Raw genomic sequence first — 22,170 nt, forward strand, 5'->3', positions numbered from 1 at the left:
GGAACTCATAGTCCCACCAGCTGCAAGCTGGCCTGATACTCAGCAGCGGGTCTTGGTTTTCTCCTTGGGGATCTATCTATTCAGTGCAGTGTCAGTCAAAATTCCAGCAGCCCATAGGTAGAAACTGACAGACTGTAAAATTCATATGGAAATTCAAAGGTCCTAGAATAGCCAAAACAACTTTGAAAAAGAACAGAGTTGAAAAGCCTATACTACCTGACTTCAAGGGCTTAAGATAAAGCCACGGTAATCAAGACAGTGTGGGACTGGTGTTAAGATAGGCAACTAGATCAGTGTAACAGAGTGTACAGAAATAGACCTATGCATGTATGGGCAGTTGATTTCCAACAATGGTACAAGGGCAATTCAGTGGAAAATGGGTAGTCTTTTCAACAAATGGTGCTAAAACAATTAATTGGACATTCATATGCAAAAACCTCTTTGATTTACACTTCATACCACGTATTAGTAATCTAATCCTGCCTAACAAATTACCTCCAAACTTTGCAGCCGTCTCCCTCTGGTATCTTTGCCTCTGGTCTCTCTTTCCAGAAACATATCTCCAGTCTTTCTTTGGGGCTTGTCCTCCTCTGACAAAGTCAAATGAGTTATTCTCAAATTTCCATATAAGGAAAAGGAGTCTATGGTTTATTTAATCTTATGTTTATCCAGACACAATTTTTTTTTTTTTGCCCTACTTTCCTTCTGCACAATCCTACTCACAAGTAAGCATTATTCATTAAGTCTCTAATGTGTGCCCAATAAGAGGAAATACTTGGGTTTAAAAATATTCATGTGCAACACCTCCTTCACAGTAATGACTAGTAATGACTAGTACTAATAGCAGGGGTCAGTTGTTGGTATCGATTGTAGGCATGTCTCTGGCGCAGTGCTGGAAACTTTTCCCATGCTGCTTCACATGATCATCACAGCAGGCCTCTGCGGAGGTAAGGTGGAATTCCATTTCCTTCCTAGGCAGAGCTGCTCATGGGAGCCCTGCACCTGAGAGCAGAGGTGACCTGCCCAAGGGAGTATTGCAATTTAGTGGCAATACCGACTCCAGGCTTCCCACCCCTGTTCTGGAATCAGATGGGCCTGGGTGGTTTCAGGCAATTTTCATCTCTGAGTTTCCATTTCCTTAACCACAAAACAGTGGTAGTGACATTTTCTACACAGAACTGCTCTGAAGATTGACTGGTTGCATGCTGTGCCGAGGTCCGTAACTCTTGGTCTCCTTTACTTCCCCCAGCGAAGGCTCTTTCTGGATACTTTTCACTTGTAGATTTCTCCATGCTTATTGAGGTGTGGAATGAGTCCCCTCCTTTATAGGAAACTGCCCCTAAGGAGCTTACATGGATGGAGAGAAAGGAAATGGACACGATGGTCAGTCATTTGATGTGAGAGTAGAAAAGAGGGGAGCAGGAAAAAAGTACCCCTGGGATTCAGAGACATCAAAGACCAGGAGGAGACAGACTCACTGGGAATAATTTTCGAAGAGGATGAGGGTATTGAGGGTACACATCTGTGTGTCCCCAGCACCTGGGATGCATTGCTTGAACTGAACTGGTCCTCTGAGTCTGGATGTCAGGGAGATCACTATGGTCTGATGTGGCCTGAAGTAGGACAGGAAGGAATCCTGCCCTTCCTGTCACACCCCTCACCCCACCCTCTGTCTTGGGGACCACCCTAGAGTTCCTGGAGTAGGCCAATGGCATTTGCTGGGGAGAAAGAGGGTGCCCAGAGTAGACAGACACGTGGACCAGCTCAGGGTCAGTCTTGGTTGGTGCACCCTCTGTTGGGGAGACCATGTCACATCACCAAACTCCAGACACTTCCCAAATGTTCCTCTCTCCCCAGCTAGCCCTGAAAGGAACCCTCTGGGGCATGTGCCACCCAGACTCAAACCCCACGTCAGGGACATGGCCTGAATTTTCTGTCTCAACGGCTGCCACTTGCTTCTGACTCACTAAGCAGCAGGCCATCTGAGGCCAGGATCCTGTGGGACACCAGCTGCTTCTAAGTAAGCCCAGTCCTGTTTCCATTCAGCTGCTCAGTACTCTCTGGGCCCTGAGGACACTTACAGGCCTGCAGCTCACACCTGCACGGTCCCGAGCTCAAGTATCCAAAGGCAATATCCTGAAGGAACTTTATTCACTGCCTGTTTGGGGGGCGTGCCTGCCTAAAGCAGGCAATTTTATACACACCTTCATTTCTCACTCCCAGTGTTGGCAACGGAGTCAGGAAAGAACATCCTCATACTGTTGGTGAGATCTTTCAGTGGACTCCAATTTCCAGAGGCCAGATTGGACCACGTGCACGAAAAGACTTAAATGTGCCTAACTTGTGACCCAGCGATTCCTCTTCTAGGAATTTATCCTAGGCAAGTGTACAAAGACATGTGTACAAGATGGTTCCGCAGAGGATTGCTTTAAAAAGGGTAAGGACAGCCTCCAAAATTCCAACCTCAGGGGACAGGTCAAGTAAACCACAGTACCTCAATAAAGTGGAATCCAACTAGCTGTAAGAAACAGTGGTGTAGCTCTATACATCTGTATCTATATAGAATGATATATAAGTGATTATATATGTGGTTACAAAAGTCTGTTGTGATAATAGGTAGCACTTACTAAGTGCCAAGCACTATTCTAAGAACTCCACAGATATTAACTCATTTAATCTGCACACAGTGACAGTTGGGAAAGAACTGTCACTGATCCCATTTTACAGGGGCTCAAAGAGGTTCTGTGCTCAAGCCACACACTAGTGACTAAGCTGAAACAGTCTCCAGAGCCCACGTTCCTGAATACCACGATTCTGCTTCTCAGTATAGGGTCCTGTGTGTGCTAAAACAAAATAAATGGGGGAGTGAGGTGTGTTTAAGAAAGTCTGGAAGGATTGGAATGAGAATATTAATTGAGGCATTATCATAGGAATACATTTTTATTTTTAAAAAACTTAACACACTGCTGTTTTTCATTTCAGTTAGATAAATTTGCTGTGTAATATTAGAGTTCATTCCCCCAGTTCTACACGATACCCGTGCTTATGAGGAGGTTGAAGAACAAACGTCACTCTTTCAGACGGTGGATTGAGTGTCACTAATTTTGACAAAGGGTCGAGAAGGATCAGCTCTGGTTTTTTTCAGTTTCAAGTCTGTACCACTGAGGAAGTCTCTTCAGTGGTCTTTCTAAATAGTTCAAATAATATTTAAAATTCTCCACATGTTGAAGGTATATATAAAAGTATAAAGGGCCCAGGGACACCTTTAATGCTATGGAATGATCGCTGGCATCCTTTGAATTTAAAATTACTAATTTTTTTCCTTTTTTTGACTGTTTTAAGAAAAGAAAAAAGTTGGGGGGGGGGGTGGAGTGCTTGCAGAACAGTCTTTGTTGTATTAAAACCGACATTCTTTATGCCATGTTTCATTTAGAAGCTGTTTCCACACCAGCTTCTCCAGGGGCCCAGGGGTTGCCATACCTTCTGCCACTCTGAGTCCTGCTTCCCTACCTCCTGGTCCCAAGGCCTGCCTTTTCCTGAAATGCTCCTCCTTGGGGCTGCGCTAGGAAACGGCTTCTCATGCTAGAGCAGCTCAAAGAGTGAAGGTAGCCAGCACTCAACAGTGCTTTAAAACACACCTCAGAATGGCAGCACCCTCCTCTGCGTCCATCCCCAGGCCAGGCCTCTGCTTGACCTACCTCAGTTGGCACTCACATTGGCCTGTCAGGTGTGATTTTCTTTTTTTTAATTGAAGTGTAGTTGATTTACAGTGTTGTGTTAATTACTGCTGTACAGCAAAGTGATTCAGTTATAGATATATATATACATTCTTTTTACATTCTTTTCCATTATGGTTTATCCTAGGATATTGAATATAGTTCTCTGTGCTATACAGTAGGACCTTGTTTATGCATTCTATGTATAAAAGCTTACATCTGCTCACCCCAACCTGCCACTCCATCCCTCCCCCAACACCCTCCCCCTTGGCAACCACCAGTTTCTTCTCTATGTCTGAGATTCTGTTTCATAGGTTCATTTGTGTCATATTTTAGATTCCACATATAAGTGATATCATATGGTATTTATCTGTCTCTTTCTGACTTACTTCACTCAGTATGATAATCTCCAGTTGCATCCATGTTGCTGCAAATGGCATTATTTCATTCTCTTTTATGACTGAGTAGTAGTAATCCATTGTATATATGTACCATATCGTCTTTATCCATCTATTGATAGACACTTATGTTGTTTCCATGTCTTGACTTATGTTGTTTCCATGACTTGTCTTGATTGTGAATAGTGCTGCTATGAACATAGAGGTGCATGTATCTTTTTGAATTATAGTTTTGTCCAGATATATGGCCGGGAATAGGATTGCTGGGTCATATGGTAATTCTATTTTTAGTTTTCTGAGGAATCTCCACACCATTTTCCATAGTGGCTGCAGCAACTTACATTCCCACCAACAATGTAGGAGGGTTCCCCTTCTCCACACCCTCTCCAGCATTTGTTACTTGCAGAATTTTTAACGATGGCCATTCTGACTGGTGTGAGTTGGTACCTCATTGTAGTTTTGATTTGCATTTCTCTAATAATTGGTGATGTTGAGCATCTTTTCAAGTGCCTATTGGTTATCTGTGTGTCTTCTTTGGAGAAATGTCTATTTAGGTCTTCTGCCCATTTTTGGATTGGGTTGTTTGTTTTTTTGCTATTGAGCTGTATGAGCTGTTTGTGTATTTTGGAGATTAAGCCCTTGTTGGTCACATTGTTAGCAAATATTTTCTCCCATTCTGTAGGTTGTCTTTTCGGGTTTTTTAATGATTTCCTTTGCTGTGCAAAAGCTTGTAAGTTTGATTAGGTCCCATTTGTTTATTTTTATTTCTATTGCCTTGGGAGACTGATCTAAGAAAACACTGGTACGATTTATGTCAGAGAATGTTTTGCCTATGTCCACTTCTAGAATTTTTATGGTGTCATGTCTTATGTTTAAGTCTTTAAGCCATTTTAAGTTTACTTTGTGGAAAAAATATGGAATGCTTCATGAATTTGCGTGTCATCCTTGCTCAGGGGCCATGCTAATCTTCTCTGTATCGGTCCAATTTTAGTATATGTGCTGCTGAAGCGAGCACTGGGTAGGTGTGATTATCCCAAGTTTTTAGAACATGAAGTTGATATTCAGAGAGCTTTGATGACATGCCCAAGGTCCCACAACCACAATTTAAATAAAAATTTGGTTTCAAAGTATGCGTTTTCCTCTTGACACTGTCCTGACTTGTGGTGATTTACTCAACTGAGTTGCTTTGCTTTCTTTCTTTGGCTTTTTTTTTTAAGTGGGGGAGTAAGGGGTAGGGAGTTTGGGCACAAGGGAGCATGATTTTTTTTTTTAAGTAAAAATGATTTTTTTATTTTATAAACATGAATGCATCTTAGTGTTTCTAGAAGGTAGGTTAACTAGATAAATTTCAGGGTTTAAAGACATACACACACACACACACACACACACACAAACACACACACACCCCTTCTCTTATGGTTTATAAATGATTCTAAGGACTGTGCTGATTGAAAGATTATGGTGCCCTGACTTGACAGTCCAAAACCCGATTCTGTTCTCTACCCCTTCTACACAGTCATGGATGACACACAATGACAGCATCAGTAGAACAAAATATATGGCATTTATTAAACATGTGACATAGGTTATAATATCAAAGTAGAGCATGCATGAACAAATCACTCATTCCTTTAACAAAAACACCAATTGGTATCGAAAACATTAAGTGATTAAATTTCCACAACGTACAAAATTCTCTTTCAGTTAAAGTGAGAAAGAAAGAAAAAATAAATCACAGGTTGAATAAATACAGTGATTTCAGCTGGCCCCATAAAGGCATAAGGCACAAAGTAAACCAAGGGGTTAGCACGTCAGAATGAAGCGTGTCTGCCCACACGAGGACCGGCTGCAGCCGAGGCTCCCACGCCCCTGCACAGGTCCTCGGCACCTGCCCCTTCCTTCCCAGGGTCACATTTCCCCATGTGCCTGCGCTCCTGCAGACAGGCTTCCCTGTAGCAGAGAAACACCGCCTCTAATACTTCTATGGGTAAATAAAACCTTCATGCTGTAACAAATGATCCTGGCAATAAGTAACATGAAATTTCAAGTTAATGCCTTGTTTCCTCCCAGCCGAAGTCTAGTAAAACAGAAAATAGTGAGGGAATTCTCCCGATAGGACTCAGTGTCTGCATGGAAAGCTAACGATGGCCCAGTACAGCAGGGTACATACACTGGTTGGGTGTTTGAAATATGACCTTGAAACCTCTCTCTCCTGCCCTCCCCCTCCCCCTCCACTTTCCTTCATGTTTTAGAAGTGGATCAGAACCTCAGCAATTTCCACTGCAGCTTAAACAGTGTATAGGAGGAAGCAACAGTCACCCTTTCCAGACTTCAAGCCGCAGGGTTCCAGGGCCTTTGTCCATCAGTGAAAAGTGCACGTCTCCAAGTGCTTAAGTCAGAGTTTTCTTCATGGTTAACTCCAGGACTCGTGTGTATGGGGTATAATTCCTGGAAGGCACTGCAATCTCACGAGTCCTACCTGTTTGGCTGAGAAAGGAGAAAACGCAGTCAGGAATATGAAACAAAACTTACCATATGCTTCACGTGGTAAGATAACTCTAGGAAATCCTTTTCAACACTTAAAAATAGACTGCAGTAATGTAGTTGAATATTTCATTTAAATATTATGAGGGAGAGAAAACCATAATTCAAAAAGAGTCATGTACCACAGTGTTCACTGCAGCTCTATTTACAATAGCCAGGACATGGAAGCAACCTAAGTGTCCACTGACAGATGAATGGATAAAGATGTGGCACATATATACAAGGGAATATTACTCAGCCATAAAAAAAACTGAAATTGAGTTATTTGTAGTGAGGTGGATAGACCTAGAGTCTGTCATACAGAGTGAAGTAAGTCAGAAAAACAAATACCGTATGCTAACATATATATATAGAATCTAAAAAAAAAAAAAAAAAAGATTCTGAAGAACCTAGAGGCAGGACAGGAATAAAGACGCGGATGTAGAGAATGGACTTGAGGACATGGGGAGGGGAAAGGGTAAGCTGGGACAAAGTGAGAGAGTGGTATGGACATATATACACTACCAAATGTAAAACAGATAGCTAGTGGGAAGCAGCCACATAGCACAGGGAGATCAGCTCGGTGCTTTGTGACCACCTAGAGGGGTGGGAGGGAGGGAGATGCAAGAGGGAAGAGAAATGGGAACATATTGTATATGTATAACTGATTCACTTTGTTATAAAGCAGAAACTAACACACCATTGTAAAGCAATTATACTCCAATTAAAAAAAAAAGTATATTAATGGTTGCCAGGGCCTAGGAGAAGGGGGGGGTGGATTTTGACTGATAAGGGGTACAGTGTTTCTTTTTGGGGTGAGGGAAATTTTCTAAAATTAGATAAGTGGTGCTGGTTGCACAGCTTTGTAAATATACTAAAAACTATTGAATTGCACATTTTAAAAGGATGAATTCTATGCTATGTGAATTACATCTCAATAAAACTTATTTTAAAAAGAAAAAGAATATTATGAGGGACCATTATTTTTAGCAATTTCTTTAAAAAGTTTTATTGGAGCGTAGTTCGTTTGCAATGTTGTGTTAGTTTCAGGTGTACAGCAGAGTGATTCAGTTATACGTATATTCATTCTTTCTCAGATTCTTTTCTCATATAGGTTATCACAGAATATTTAGTAGAGTTCCCTGGGCTATACAGTAGGTCCTTGTTGGTTATCTATCTTATATATAGTAATGTATGTATGTTAATCCCAAGCTCCTGATTTATCCCTCCTGCCCACATTTCCCCTTGATAACCATAAGTTTTCAATATCTGTAAGTCTGTTTCTGTTTTGTAAATAAGTTCATCTGTATCATTTTCAGAAACTAGATTCCACATATGAGTCATACCATATGATATCTGTCTTTCTCAGTCTGACTTCACTTAGTGTGATAATCTCTAGGTTCATCCATGTTGCTGCAAATGGCATTATTTCGTTCTTTTTTATGGCTGAGTAATATTCCACTGTGTATATGTACCACATTTTCTTTATCCATTCCTCTGTCAATGGACATTTAGGTTGCTTCCATGTCTAGGCTGTTGTAAATAGTGCTGTAATGAACATCGGGGTGCACGAATCTTTTCTAATTGTGGCTTTCTCCAGATATATGCCAAGGAGTGGGATTGCTGGATCATATGGTAGTTCTATTTTTAGTTTTTTAAGGAACTTCCATACTATTCTCCATAGTGGTTGTACCAATTTACATTCTCACCAACAGTGTAGGAGGGTTCCCTTTTCTCCACACCCTCTCCCAGCACCCTCTCCTCTTACTGTTTGTAGACTTTTTGATGATGGCCATTCTGACCAGTGGTAGGTGATACCTCACTGTAGTTTTGATTTGCATTTCTCTGATAATTAGTGATGTTGAGCATCTTTTCATGTGCTTTTTGGCCGTCTGTATGTCTCCTTTGGAGAAATGTCTGTTTAGGTCTTCTGCCCATTTTTGGATTGGGTTGTTTGGTTGTTGTTGTTGTTGTTTTTTGACATAGAGCTGCATGAGCTGTTTGTATATTTTGGAAATTAATCTCTTGTCAGTCACTTTGTGTGCAAATATTTTCTCCCATTTTGTGGGTTGTCTTTTCGTTTCGTTTATGGTTTCCTTTGCTGTGCAGAAGCTTTTAAGTTTAATTCGGTCTCATTTGTTTATTTTTGTTTTTATTTTCTTTTTTTAATTTTTTTTTATTGAAGTATAGTTGATTTACAATATGGTGCCAATCTCTGCTGTACAGCAAAAGTGACTCAGTTATACACGTACAGGCATTCTTTTTTTTATATTCTTTTCCATTATGGTTTATCATAGGAGATTGCATATAGTTCCCTGTGTTATATACAGTAGGACCTTGTTTATCCATCCTATCTATAATAGTTTACATCTGCTAATCCCAAACTCCCAGTCCTTCCCTCCCCCAACACCCTCCCCCTTGGCAACCACAAGTCTGTTCTCTATGTCTGTGAGTCTGTTTCTGTTTTGTAGATAGGTTCATTTGTGCCATATTTTAGATTCCACATATAAGTGATATCATATGGTATTTGTCTTTCTCTTTCTGACTTACTTCACTTAGTATGATAATCTCTAGTTGCATCCATATCGCTGCAAATGGCATTATTTCGTTCTTTTTTATGGCTGAGTAAGTACTCCACTGTATATATGTACCACATCTTCTTTATCCATTCATCTGTTGGTGGACATTTAGGTTGTTTCCATGTTTTGTCTATTGTGAACAGTGCTGCTATGAACATAGGGGCACATGTATCTTTTTGAATTATAGTTTTGTCCGGGTATATTCCCAGGAGTGGGACTGCTAGATCATATGGTAATTCTATTTTTAGTTTTCTGAGGAACCTCCATACTGTTTTCCATAGTGGCTGTACCAACTTACATTCCCACCAGCAGTGTAGGAGGGTTCCCTTTTCTCCACATCCTCTCCAGCATTTGTAGACTTTTTAATGATTGCCATTCTGACCAGTGTGAGTTGGTACCTCATTGTAGTTTTGATTTGCATTTCTCTAATAATTAGTGATGTTGAGCATCTTTTCACGTGTCTACTGGCCATCCGTACGTCTTCTTTGGAGAAATGTCTGTTAAGGTCTTTGGCCCATTTTTCGATTGGGTTGTTTGTTTTTTTGTTGTTGAGTTGTATAAGCTGTTTGTATATTTTGGAGACTAAGCCCTTGTCTATTGCATCATTTGCAAATATTTTCCCCCATTCTGTAGGTTGTCTTTTCATTTTTATATGGGTTCCTTTTCTGTGCAAAAGCTTCTAAGTTTGATACGGTCCTGTTTGTTTATTTTTATTTCTATTGCCTTGGGAGACTGACCTAAGAAAACACTGGTATGATTTATGTCAGAGAATAAATTCTGGAAGTTTTAGAAGTTTTATGGTGTCAAGTGCTAGAAGTTTTATGGTGTCATGTTTTATGTTTAAGTCTTTAAGCCATTTTGAGTTTATTTCTGTGCACGGTGTGAGGGTGTGTTCTAACTTCACGGTCTTACATGCAGCTGTCCAACTTTCCCAGCACCACATGTTAAAGAGACTGTCTTTTTCCTATTTTATATTCTTGCCTCCTTTGTTGAAGATTAATAGACTGTAGGTGTCTAGGTTTATTTCTGGGCTCTCTATTCTGTTCCATTGATCCGTATGTCTGTTTTTGTACCAATACCACACCGTTTTGATTACTGTAGCTCTGTAGTATTGTTTGAAGTCTGGGAGAGGTATGCTTCCTTTTGTTTTTTTCCCTCAGGATTGCTTTGGCAATTCTGGGTCTTCTATGGTTCCATATAAATTTTTGATTATTTGTTCTAGTTCTGTGAAAAATGTCATGGGTATTTTGATAGGGATCGCATTAAATCTGTAGATTGCTTTGGGTAGTATTGCCATTTTAACAATATTAATTCTTCCAATCCAAGAGCATGGGGTATCTTTACATTTCTTTGAATCCTCTTTAATTTATTAATGTTTTATAGTTGACAGCATGTAAGTCTTTCACCTCCTTGGTCAGGTTTATTCCTAAGTATTTTTTTTTGGTGGTATTTTAAAAGGTATTGTTTTTTTTACATTCCCTTTCTGATATTTGTTAGTGTAAAGAAATGCAACTGATTTTTGGTTGTTAATCTTGTATTTTGCTACTTTGCTTAATTCATTTACTAGATCTAGTGATTTTTGTGTGGAGTCCTTAGGGTTTTCTATATAGAGTATCATGTCATCTGCAAACAGTGACAATTTCATCTCTTCCAATTTGGATACCTTTTATTTTTTTTCTTGTCTGACTGCTGTGGCTAGGACTTCCAATACTATGTTGAATAGAAGTGGTGAGAGTGGGCATCCTTGTCTTGTTCCTGAATTTAGTAGAAAGGCTTTTAGCTTTTCACTGTTGAGTATTATATTGGCTGTGGGTTTGTCATAAATGGCTTTTATTATGTTGAGATATATGTTCCCTAGGAGGTGGATACAAAAAGTTATTGCTGGGATTTATGTTCAGAGAGTGTTGCCTATGTTTTCCTCTAAGAGTTTTATAGTGTCCAGCCTTACATTTAGGTCTTTGATCCATTTTGAGTTTATTTTTGTGTATGGTGTTAAAGAATGATCTAATTTCATTCCTTCACATGTAGCTGTCCAGTTCTCCCAGCACCACTTACTGAATCCATTGTATATTCTTGCCTCCTTTGTCATAGATTAATTGACCATATGTGCGTGGGTTTATTTCTGGGCTTTCTATCCTGTTCCATTGATCTATATTTCTGTTTTTGCACCAGTACCATACTGTCTTGATTACTACAGCTTTGTAGTATAGTCTGAAGTCAGGGAGCCTGATTCCTCCAGCTCCGTTTTTCTTTCTCAGGATTGCTTTGACTATTTGGAGTCTTTTGTATTTCCATACAAATTAAAAAAATTTTTTGATCTAGTTCTGTGAAAAACGCCATTGGTAATTTGATAGGGATTGCATTGAATCTGTAGGTTGCCTTGGGTAGTATAGTCATTTTGATAATATTGATTCTTCCAATCCAAGAACATGGTATATCTTTCTATGTGTTTGTGTCATCTTCGATTTCTTTCATCAGCATCTTACAGTTTTAAGAGTACAGGTCTTTTGTCTCCTTAGGCAGGTTTATTCCTGGTTTGTTTGTTTTTTTCTTTTTTGATACGATGGTAAATGGGATTGTTTCCTTAACACATTTTTGACTGGAGGCATATTAGGCCACAGGTGTTAGTTTCTACAAAAATCCCCTGGTCAATAATGTGTTAATTTCTCTTTCCGATCTTTTGTTGTTAGTGTATAGGAATGCAAGAGATTTCTGTGTATTAATTTTGTATCCTGCAACTTTACCAAATTCATTGATGATCTCTAGTAGTTTTCTGGTGGCATCTTTAGGATTTTCTATATATAGTATTATGTCATCTGCAAACAGTGACAGTTTTTCTTCATTTCCAATTTGGATTCCTTTTATTTCTTTTTCTTCTCTGACTGCCATGGCTAGGACTTCCGAAACCATACTGAATAAAAGTGGCAAGAGTGGACATCCTTGCTTTGTTCCTGATCTCAGAGGGAACTTTTCATCATTGAGAATGATGTTAGCCATGGGTTTGTCATATATGGCCTTTATTATGTTGAGGTAGGTTCCCTCTATGCCCAGTTTCTGGAAAGTTTTTATCGTAAATGGGTGGTGAATTCTGTCAAAAGCTTTTTCTGCATCTATTGAAATGATCATATGGTTTTTATTCTTCATTTTGTTAATGTGGTGTATCACACTGATTGATTTGCGGATATTGAGGAATCCTTGCATCACTGGGATAAACCCCACTTGATCATGGTGTATGACCCTTTTAATGTGTTGTTGGATTCGGCTTACTAGTATTTTGTTGAGGATTTTTGCATCTATGTTCATCAGTGATATTGGTCTATAATTAATTTTCTTTTTTTGTCTGGTTTTGGTTTCAGGGTGATGGTGGCCTCATAGAATGAGCTTGGCAGTGTTCCTTCCTCTACAGTTTTTTGGAAGAGTTTCAGAAGGATAGGTGTTAGCTCTTCTCTAAACATTTGATAGAATTCACCTGTGAAGCCATAATTTCAGTACTTGTGACTGGTCTGTTTGTATTTTCTGTTTCTTCCTGGTTCAGTTTTGGAAGGTTGTATCTTTCTTCTAGGGTGTCCATTTTATTGGCATATAGCTGTTTGTAGTAGTCTCTTAGGAGCCTTTGTATGTCTCTTATGATCTCTTTGTATCCTTTCCATGGTGTCTGTTGTAACTTCTCCTTTTTCATTTCTAATTTTATTGATTTGAGCCCTCTCCCTTTTTTACTAGATGATTCTGGCTAAAGGTTTATCAATTTTGTTTATCTTTTCAAAGAACCAGCTTTTAGTTTGATTGATCTTTTCTATTGTTTTCTTCATCTCTATTTATTTCTGCTCTGATCTTTATGATTTCTTTCCTTCTACTAACTTTGGGTTTTCTTTGTTCTTCTTTCTGTAGTTGCTTTAGGTGTAAGGTTAGTTTGTTTGAGATTTTTCTATTTCCTAAGTTAAGATTGTGTTGCTATAAACTTCCCTCTTAGAAGGGAAGGTTTATAGGTTTATGTGTTGCTATAAACTTCCCTCTTAGAAGGGAAGGTTCCATAGGTTTTGGATAGTTGTGTTTTCATTGTAATTTGTCTGTAGGTATTTTTGATGTCTTCAGTGATCCATTGGTTGTTTAGTAACATACTGTTTAGCCTTCATGTGTTTGTGTTTTTTATGTTTTTTCCCCTGTAATTTATTTCTAATCTCATAGAGTTGTGGTTGGAAAAGATGCTTGATAATGATTTCAATTTTCTGAAATTTACTGAGGCTTGCTTTGTGGCCCAGCATGTGATCAATCCCAGAGAATGTTCCATGTGCACTTAAGAAAGTATATTCTGCTGCTTTTGGATGGATGTCCTATAAATATCAATTAAGTCTATCTGGTCTGTTGTATCATTTAAAGCTTGTGTTTCCTTATTGATTTTCTGTCTGGATGATCTGTCCACTGATGAAAGTTGGGTGTTAAAGTCCCCCACTATTATTGTGGTACTGTCGATTTCTCCTTTTATGGCTCTATTTCCCTTATATATTGAGGTTCTTGCCTTATATATTGAGGTGCTCCTGTGTTGGGTGCATATATATTTACAATTATGTCTTCCTTTTGGATTGGTCCCTTGATCATTATGGCCTGCCCCCGGAGCTCCTGTAGGTGGTGTCCTGTTGCCTGGGAGTGCTGACAGGGAAAGAAGCTCTTATGGTGGTCCCACCCTCTCCCCATGTGTCCCCCAACAATGGCACTTTGCCTCTCTGGCAGGCCCAGGCTTCTTCCGAATACACCCTCAGTTGCCACAGTCCAGCCTCTTCAGGCTGTTTCTACGCAGCCAACCCTGGTCCTCTCCCTGGGTCTGACCTCCAGAGCCTGAGCTATAGTACCCAGTCCCTGCCCACACTGACAGATGAGTGTCTCAGGCTGGGGAGCACAGGGAGGCAGTGCCAACCTTCTGTGCAGGTTACTCTCTCTTTTGCCTCCCACAAACCGGTTACTGTGCTCTCCTCCTAGGCTCTGAAGCTCCCCCTCCATCCAGGCTGGTCTCCCTGCTGTGAGGAACAGGTGTGGGAACCTTTCCTTCTTCACAGCTGCCTCCCTGGACACAGGCCCCATCCCAATGCCTTCTTTTTCTTTTTCCTTTTGTCCTACCTGGTTATGTGGAGGTTTTCTTGCCCTTTCAGAAGTCTGAGGTCTTCTTTAGTAGATGTTTGTGACTCGTTCCACTTGTAGATGTATTTTTAATGTTTTTGTGGGAGAAGGTGAGTTCCACGTCCTACTCCTCTACCATCTTGATCCCCCTACCTGGAGCCAGCCATTATTTTTAGCAACTTTTAAAGGTTATACTAGGTATCCATGATTCAGAAAAATAAAAAAATATGCATTCAAGGAACTCACAATTAGGTGGGAAAGATATGTACTTAAATAGTTGCAATGTGTTAGGTAATACATAAAGACATAAAAAGCTATACTGGATACTCTGCATTTGCCTCTTCAGATCCATCCCCCCTTCTCCACCCCACCCTATGCCCTGGGAAGCTTACCTGACGGTCAGCATCAGTGGGCTCCCTCAGCCTTTACCTTCCAGTTGGTTTGGACCAAAAGGGAGATCAAGGGATGAGAGAATGGAGGACAGGGAGGCCAGGACATCTGTTCCCTCTGATCAGTCTGCAGCTTGGTAGTTGGCTACATTCCTCTAGCAAAGGCCATGCTCCAGCTCACCCCTTCATCTCTTCTACCATCTTTCTCTCCCCACCTCTTCAGGCCCAGGCTGGAAATAGCTCCAGAGCAAGCCAGTGTCCATTTTTTATTTCCCTAAAAGCTGCCCTCAAATTTTTACACAGTCCCTTCATTTAAGTCTCTTCTGTTTCCCTTTCTCCCAGGACCCTGAGCAATACAAGAGTGAACATATTATGGGCAAAGTGATGGCAGAACAAGTTAGCTTCATTGGGAGGAAATTGGCCCAGGGAAGGTGACTCCTGAAGGATGCCTAGGCGTTCCTCAAGTGGGTGAGGAGGAGGTGGGAATTCAGGCAGATGGACAGTACGGTTAAAGGCAAAGAAGGGTGAACACAGAGGCCATGGTGTGGAAAGGAGACACGCTTGGCAGGACTGGAGCAAAGAGTTCATGATGAAGTGGCTGGCAGAAGATGAGGTCGGGGTGGGGAAGCAGGGCCCTGTGTGCCCTGCTAAGGGGTTCAGAAGGGGACAGCGAGCCACTAAAGGTTTTTAAGGAGGGGCAGGATATGCTATTTTTATTCTAGCAAGATCCCTTGGCACTGCTGAGGGTTGATTGCAGAGGGGTTAGTCTGGAGGCAGGAGGTTAATTAGGAGAGTTTTGCTATTTAGGAGGTGAGAGAGACCATGAGAACTCAAACTCTAAAAGTAGCACTGTAGATGAAGTAGCACGGAAAGGTTAAGATGATATTTGGGAGGCAGAATTAATGGGATTTGGTGACTAAGATGGAGAAAATATCCCATTTCTTTTTCTGCCTAGACACATAACTACCTTTCCCAACCTCCCTTGCAGTTTGGTAGGCCATGCGACTATAATGGGCAGAAATGATTTATATTACTAGCAGGTGTAGCCCATATCCATTTTGCAGTCACAGATATTTTCCTAAAAGGACAATTGGAGCATATTACTGTTCTCTTTTTTTTTTTAAATAAGTTTATTTTTTATTTTTGGCTGCGTTGGGTCTTCGTTGCTGCACGCAGGCCTTCTCTAGCTGTGGTGAGCAGGGGCTACTCTTCGTTGCGGTGCACAGGCTTCTCATTGTGGTGGCTTCTCTTGTTGCGGAGCACGGGCTCTAGGCGCACGGGCTTCAGTAGTTGTGGCTCGCGGGCTCTAGAGCGCAGGCGCAGTAGTTGTGGTGCTCAGGCTTAGTTGCTCCGCGGCATGTGGGATCTTCCCGGACCAGGGGTCGAACCCCTGTCCTCTGCATTGGCAGGCAGATTCTTAACCACTGTGCCACCAGGTGTGTCCATATTACTGTTCTTAAAACTCTTCAAAGTCTCCCCCTTGCTTCCTGGATGGAGTCTAAACTCCTCTGCAGGGTGTAAAGGCCTCCACCTTCTACTGTTATATCTCCTGCCTGGCCTTGCTAAGAAACACAGCTCTTATTTACACACTGCTTCACAGCTCTGCCATCCTCAGCTGTCCCCTCTGCCTTGAATGCTTCCCTCATCAAGTCGATCTGATGAATTCCTGCCTATATTCCAAGATTCAAACCAAACATTGCCTCGTCTGTGACAGTCTCCCCAATTCCCTGCAGCAGTGATAGAAACTATCATTCCTTCCTCTGTGTCTCTCAGTTTCCTTGAGCAGCACTGCTCAATTTTCTGCTTACACAAGGTTCACTTTTGCTAAACTTTCCCATCAGTAATATCTCCCATTACCCTGCAGTGATTTTCAACTATGGTTGGGAGACAACTTCTTAAAAGGGTGTATTAGAAGCTTGGGGGGAATGTTAAACTTCACATGTCTCTCCCCAAGAGATTCAATACTTCTTCCATGCTCTCCTCCCCTTGAAAATGACTGTCACAGAGGCTTGTGACACACTACTGGAAGCATCTCATTGCACCCACTGGTCTATATACATCCTCTGCTAGTTATAATTTCATGAAGCATGAAAACCATATCTTGCTTATCTTCATGACCTCAGCACCTCACTCAGGCCAGGCACAGAACTATCACTACACAGATGGATGACACAGGGAAGCAGAGGACGACAGATTTCAAGGAGTGAGTGGTCAGAATGTCACCTTCACCTGGCACAGAGAGGAACCCGCAAGATCTGGCAATTCAGGGGTCCCCAGTGACCTGACCAGGTAATTTAGTGGAGTGCCAGGGGCAGGAGCCAGATGGCAGTTTGTGCCAACTCCTGTGAAAATTCCACAGAACAGAAATAGTCTCTGGTGACAATATCCTAAAAGCCCATAAAATTCAGAAATATTTATAAAGGTGAACCCTCTGGTTTCAAAAACAGGCTCTCATATCCCACTCTTTCAAAAAGAAGTGAGGTATTTTATTTAGTTGATCACTAGGAAACAACAGGTTTTCAAGAACACAAATAATTTCAACCCCAGAATGAAAATTCAGCCATTTTCTTTTAACACATTAAGGCTATTGTTAACCTTTTATTAATCCATAAAGGGGCAGTTCCCTTGGGGGAAACAATAGCAGAGGCAGCAAATAAAGCTTTGACAAAAAGCTACTTTGTGTTTTGGGTTTCTACAACAGAAATATGAAAACATAGGCATTTTAAAGCACTTACTATGCACAGGGCACTTATGACAACAAGGAATATTTTTCATTAAATTGTACCTATTTATTAAGACATAATTTATGAGTTCACTGGAAACTGAGTTTCACTAAGGGGCAAGAGAAAGAAGTCTCTTTTTTTATTGGTGTTCAATATTTTGTTTTCCACTTTTCTCTTTGAATGAAGGCTAGCTGACCTAAAATTGCTCTCAATGGCTTTAATATATATTGAACTTTTTTCAAATCAAAAACTCTTGAGTTTCTCTTTTAAATAGGTGTTTAAAAGCCCCTGAAATCATGGTGAGTGCCTTCGCACCTCTTCCCTCTCTCCTTGCTTTCCAGAAATCTGTGCGACACAAAGATGAGATGAAGGAGGGGGAGAATTTGAGAAGAAACTGGAGGCAGGGATGGGACTGAGTAGCTTAGAACACTGGTCTCCAGGAGGCTGGTGCACTGGGAGTGGAGAGGTGTGAAGCAAGTCATGAAGGAAAAAGCCAGCCCCGTACGAGTGAGTGATTCCAGGACAAAGCAATTCACGGCTCAAAGGTGACTGCAGAATACTGAGCTTAGGCAACAGGAGCAGTGGTGGCGGCATCAACAGAAATATGCAAACGTGGTCACTACACTGGGCACTTTATGCCTGTATCTTAATCAATCATCTCAGCAAGTTTCAGGAGGAATTACTATCAAAATCTATCTATCTATCTTCCCATTCTTGGTAAGGAAATAGATTCAAAGGGGTTAGAGATTTGTCCAAAGCTATAGATATAGCAAGAGGCAGATCCAGGACCCAGACCCAGGTCTAATTTCCAAGCCACCGCTCTTAACCACAACTAGAGGATCTGACTTTGATGGGAAAAAACGATGTATTCAGCTATGGATAGGGTGGGTATGAAGATCAAGTGGGGCCCAGCAGGCGGCCGGGAATGAGGACTTGTATGCAAGAGAGAGGTCTGAACTACCTGACAGCACAGCCACAGGGAAGAAAGAGGTAACTCCATGAGACTGGATGCCATCTTTGCAGGAACGAGTGTTGCCAAGATAGAACCCTTAGGAGCACCCATGGTGGGGATCTGGGAGCAGAAAGAGGAGCCATCCAAGAAGATGGAGGACAGGCCAGGGAAGTAGGGAAAGAACCAGGAGAGGAGAGTCCCACAGGAAGCAGATATTCTCCTGCTTAGGAAGAACCATCAAATGCTACAGAGAGGTGGCTCCATCCAACACATATTGCTTGAGGGCCTGCCTGGTGTGAGGCCCTGCTCTAAGTCAGTGCCAGGAAGACTGCAGGTAGTGACATGGATGTGAATCCCTGCCCTCGTGGCGCTTACATTCTAGTGAGGAGAGACAGGATAAACACTAAGAAGCAAAACGTAAGCAAGAATTGCCTCTTTCAAGTCCTTTCTCACTTGGTGTGGAACTTTCATTCATTCTGCCAGTGAAATGTTTATTGAGCATCAGGAAAATGCTAGAGTAGGGGATGGGAGCCTAGGGTTCTTGTCCACAGGAGTGCACAGTGCTGGCTGGCAGGGACAGGGGAAGTGGTCAAGGGTGGGGACAGGGTAATACAAGGGGCTTAATGGCTCTATAAGAACAGGCTGACTTCAAATTTTTTCAGGAGCACATAAGAATAGAGCAGCTCTAATTGTAAGTCAAATGCTATTAGCAGTAGCACAGCATGTAAGACTTGCAGGTATATGGACAAACGGGTCGTAGGTGCCATACTGCTTTACAGCAGTACTGGGCTTTGTGCCCAGTGCCTGGAACACACTGGGACGCCTCTGATGTCACGGCTGACAGAGCCCTCATCGATCACTGGGGCTTCCAGAGTTTTACACAGTGTCCAGAGGGTTCCAGACCACTAATAGTTTAATTGAAGAGCTCGATACATACTAAAGCACTATCCACTTGATTAAGCTATCAATCCATTTAATAAAATCACTTAACAGCCGCCAAAATAAATAAGTTAATGAAAAGTCATAGCACACTCAAATTTACTTATATTTGATACAGTGTCTGGAACAGGATGGAAAGCCCAGAAATAAACCCACACACCTATGGTCAACTAGCCTATGAAAAGGAAGCAAGAATATATAGTGGAGTAAAAGACACTCTCTTCAGTAAGTGGTGCTGGGAAAACTGGACAGCTACATGTAAAAGAATGAAATTAGAACATTCTCTAACACCATACACAAAAATAAACCCAAAATGGATCAAAGACCTAAATGTAAGGCTGGACACTATAAAACTCTTAGAGGAAAACACAGGCAGAACACTCTTTGACATAAATCATAAATCACAGCAATATCTTTTTGGATCTACCTCCTAGAGTAATGAAAATTTTAAAAAATAAACAAATGAGACAAAATTAAACTTAAAAGCTTCTGCACAGCAAAGGAAACCGTGAACAAAATGAAAAGACAACCCACAGAATGGGAGAAAATATTTGCAAACAAAGCAACCGACAAGGGATTAATGTCCAAAATATACAAACGGCTCATGCAACTCTATGTCAAAAAAAAACAACCCAATCAAAAAACGAGCAGAACACCTAAATAGACATTTCTCCAAAGAAGACATACAGATGGCCAAAAAGCACATGAAAAGATCACTCATGTGATCACTAATCGTCAGAGAAATGCAAATCAAAATTACAATGACATATTTCACACCAGTCAGAATGGCCATCATCAAAGTGTACAAACAATAAATGCTGAAGAGTGTGTGGAGGAAAGGAAATCCTCCTACATTGTGTTGGTGGGAATGTAAATTGGTACAACCACTATGGAAAACAGTATGGACGTTCCTTAAAAAACTAAAAATAGGACTACCATATGACCCAGCAATCCCACTCCTGGGCATATATCTGGAGAAAACCATAATTCAAAAAGATACATGCACCCCAATGTTCATTGCAGCACTATTTACAACAGCTAAGACATGGAAGCAACCTAAATGTCCAGCAACAGAGGAATGGATAAAGAAGGTGTGGTACATATATACAATGGAATATTACTCAGCCATAAAAAAGAATGAAACTGTGCCATTTGCAGCAACATGGATGGACCTAGAGATTTTCATACTAAGTGAAGTAAGACAAAGACAAATATATGATATCACTCATGTGGAATCTAATTTTTAAAAATGATACAGATGAACTTATTTACAAAACAGAAACAGACTTACAGATATTGAAAACTTATGGTTACCAAAAGGGAAATGTGGGCAGAAGGGATAAATCAGGAGCTTGGGATTAACATACACACACTACTATATGTAAGACAGATAACCAACAAGGACCTACTGTATAGCCCAGGGTACTCTACTCAATATTCTGTGATAACCTGTATGAGAAGAGAATCTGAAAAAGAATGAATACATGTATATATATATATAACTGAATCACTTTGCTGTACACCTGAAATTAACACAACATTGTAAATCAACTATACTCCAATAAAATTTTTAAAAAATACTTGATCCAGTGTCTTACATGTAAAATCAGAGTTTTGATTTGGATAATAGGGATACTAGCTATTATTTATTAAGTTCCTAACTTCGGTCCAATTACCTTGCTAAATGCTTTATATACATGTTTTCATTTAATCCTCTTCACAACCCTATAAAATTTGATATTGTCATCTTCATTCCCATTTTAAGGATGAAATCACAGAGGTTTAAGAGAGATTGAGTAACTTGCCCAGCAGCTGACTGGGCAGGGAACCCACAGCCTGAGCCTTCCCAACTGGACTGCACTGCCAAGTTCTCTGCAGGAGAACAGGGAGTAAGAACAAAACTCATCTGCATAACTGAGGCTTAATTCATTACTTTTCTGGAGACTGTTTTTAAAATATTCTGGAAAACACCATGGAATCTTTTTATTAGTTAGATGCAAGTTTGAAGTCCAAGTGAGAACCAGGAATTGTATTAGAACAGACGTGACACAATTTAGCAGCTCTATTGCGTATTTTAAAACTACAGATGTACCATACCAGGACTGCAAAGGTATGGTTCAAATCCTGGCTGTGTGGCTTCTAGGGAATCCCTTTATCTCTCTGGGCCTCGATTTTGGTGTCTATAAAACAGGGAGATTAAACTAGATCGGGGGTTCCAATTTGATTTTGACCACAGAGCTCTTTTATTCAAGCAAAATCTTACTTGGAATCTAACATAAAAAACACACTAAAAGCTAAGTTTGTCAGGTTGTTTTTTTTTGAGGGGGGACGGTCCCCACAGGCCAGCTCCTTGCTCACCTCCTCACCCCTGGAGGCCCCTCCCGGCGCCCTAGCACACAGCACGCAGTTCCAAAAAGCACAGGTGGAAAACCACTGCCCTGAATCACCTCTCAAGATGCTGTGCTCCTCGCCACCCAGACGTGCACGGCGTCTGTCACATAGTAGGCACTTCATAAATATTCGTGAGGAAACAAATGAAATATTACTCTGCCTTTTCGGAAATGTGGATACGTAGTTTTCATTTCCTCTGCTGATTGACCCAGGTAGTTAAAGTGCTAAGATGGATCCTGGGGGAAACCAAATGTTACATTTATGGAAAAGCTGCTTTTAGATACTAAAGTGGCTTCCAAGTTCAGCGTGGCCATAAGTTAAGGGTCTGTCAGCACTTCCATTATGAAAACCACTTTCTGGTTTCATAACTTAGCCGTAAAAGTTTGCTTCAGGCTATCCCTCGGCATACAAATTGAAAACCTTGCTTTAAGCCAAAATGTGGGAATTA

The 22,170-nt window shown here is 40.9% G+C and overlaps 1 protein-coding gene, 1 long non-coding RNA gene and 1 other non-coding gene across 7 annotated transcripts in view; 1 reads left to right on the plus strand and 2 right to left on the minus strand.

Moving 5' to 3' along the window:
• Positions 1-22,170, plus strand: part of LOC103007194 (uncharacterized) — a 69,739-nt gene that overhangs the window by 18,652 nt on the left and 28,917 nt on the right. The window lies entirely within an intron of this gene.
• LOC114238381 (U6 spliceosomal RNA) lies at positions 5,023-5,129 on the minus strand. Its single transcript, XR_003623770.1, has one exon. It is a non-coding gene; the product is annotated as a U6 spliceosomal RNA (small nuclear RNA).
• Positions 5,660-22,170, minus strand: part of MYZAP (myocardial zonula adherens protein) — a 94,121-nt gene continuing 77,610 nt past the window's right edge. The window contains exon 12 of one of the 4 annotated variants that reach the window (XM_007165936.2): positions 5,660-6,601. In XM_007165936.2, the coding sequence (XP_007165998.2) occupies positions 6,505-6,601 (97 nt within the window). In that variant the 3' untranslated portion in view covers positions 5,660-6,504. Of the gene's footprint in view, positions 6,602-15,858; positions 16,115-20,642; positions 20,798-20,827; positions 21,959-22,170 lie in introns of those variants that run through there. The other 3 variants (XM_057543469.1, XM_057543470.1, XM_057543471.1) reach the window with 3 other exon arrangements.

Source organism: Balaenoptera acutorostrata, chromosome 3, assembly GCF_949987535.1.
Source record: "Balaenoptera acutorostrata chromosome 3, mBalAcu1.1, whole genome shotgun sequence".
NCBI classification, from domain to species: domain Eukaryota; kingdom Metazoa; phylum Chordata; class Mammalia; order Artiodactyla; family Balaenopteridae; genus Balaenoptera; species Balaenoptera acutorostrata.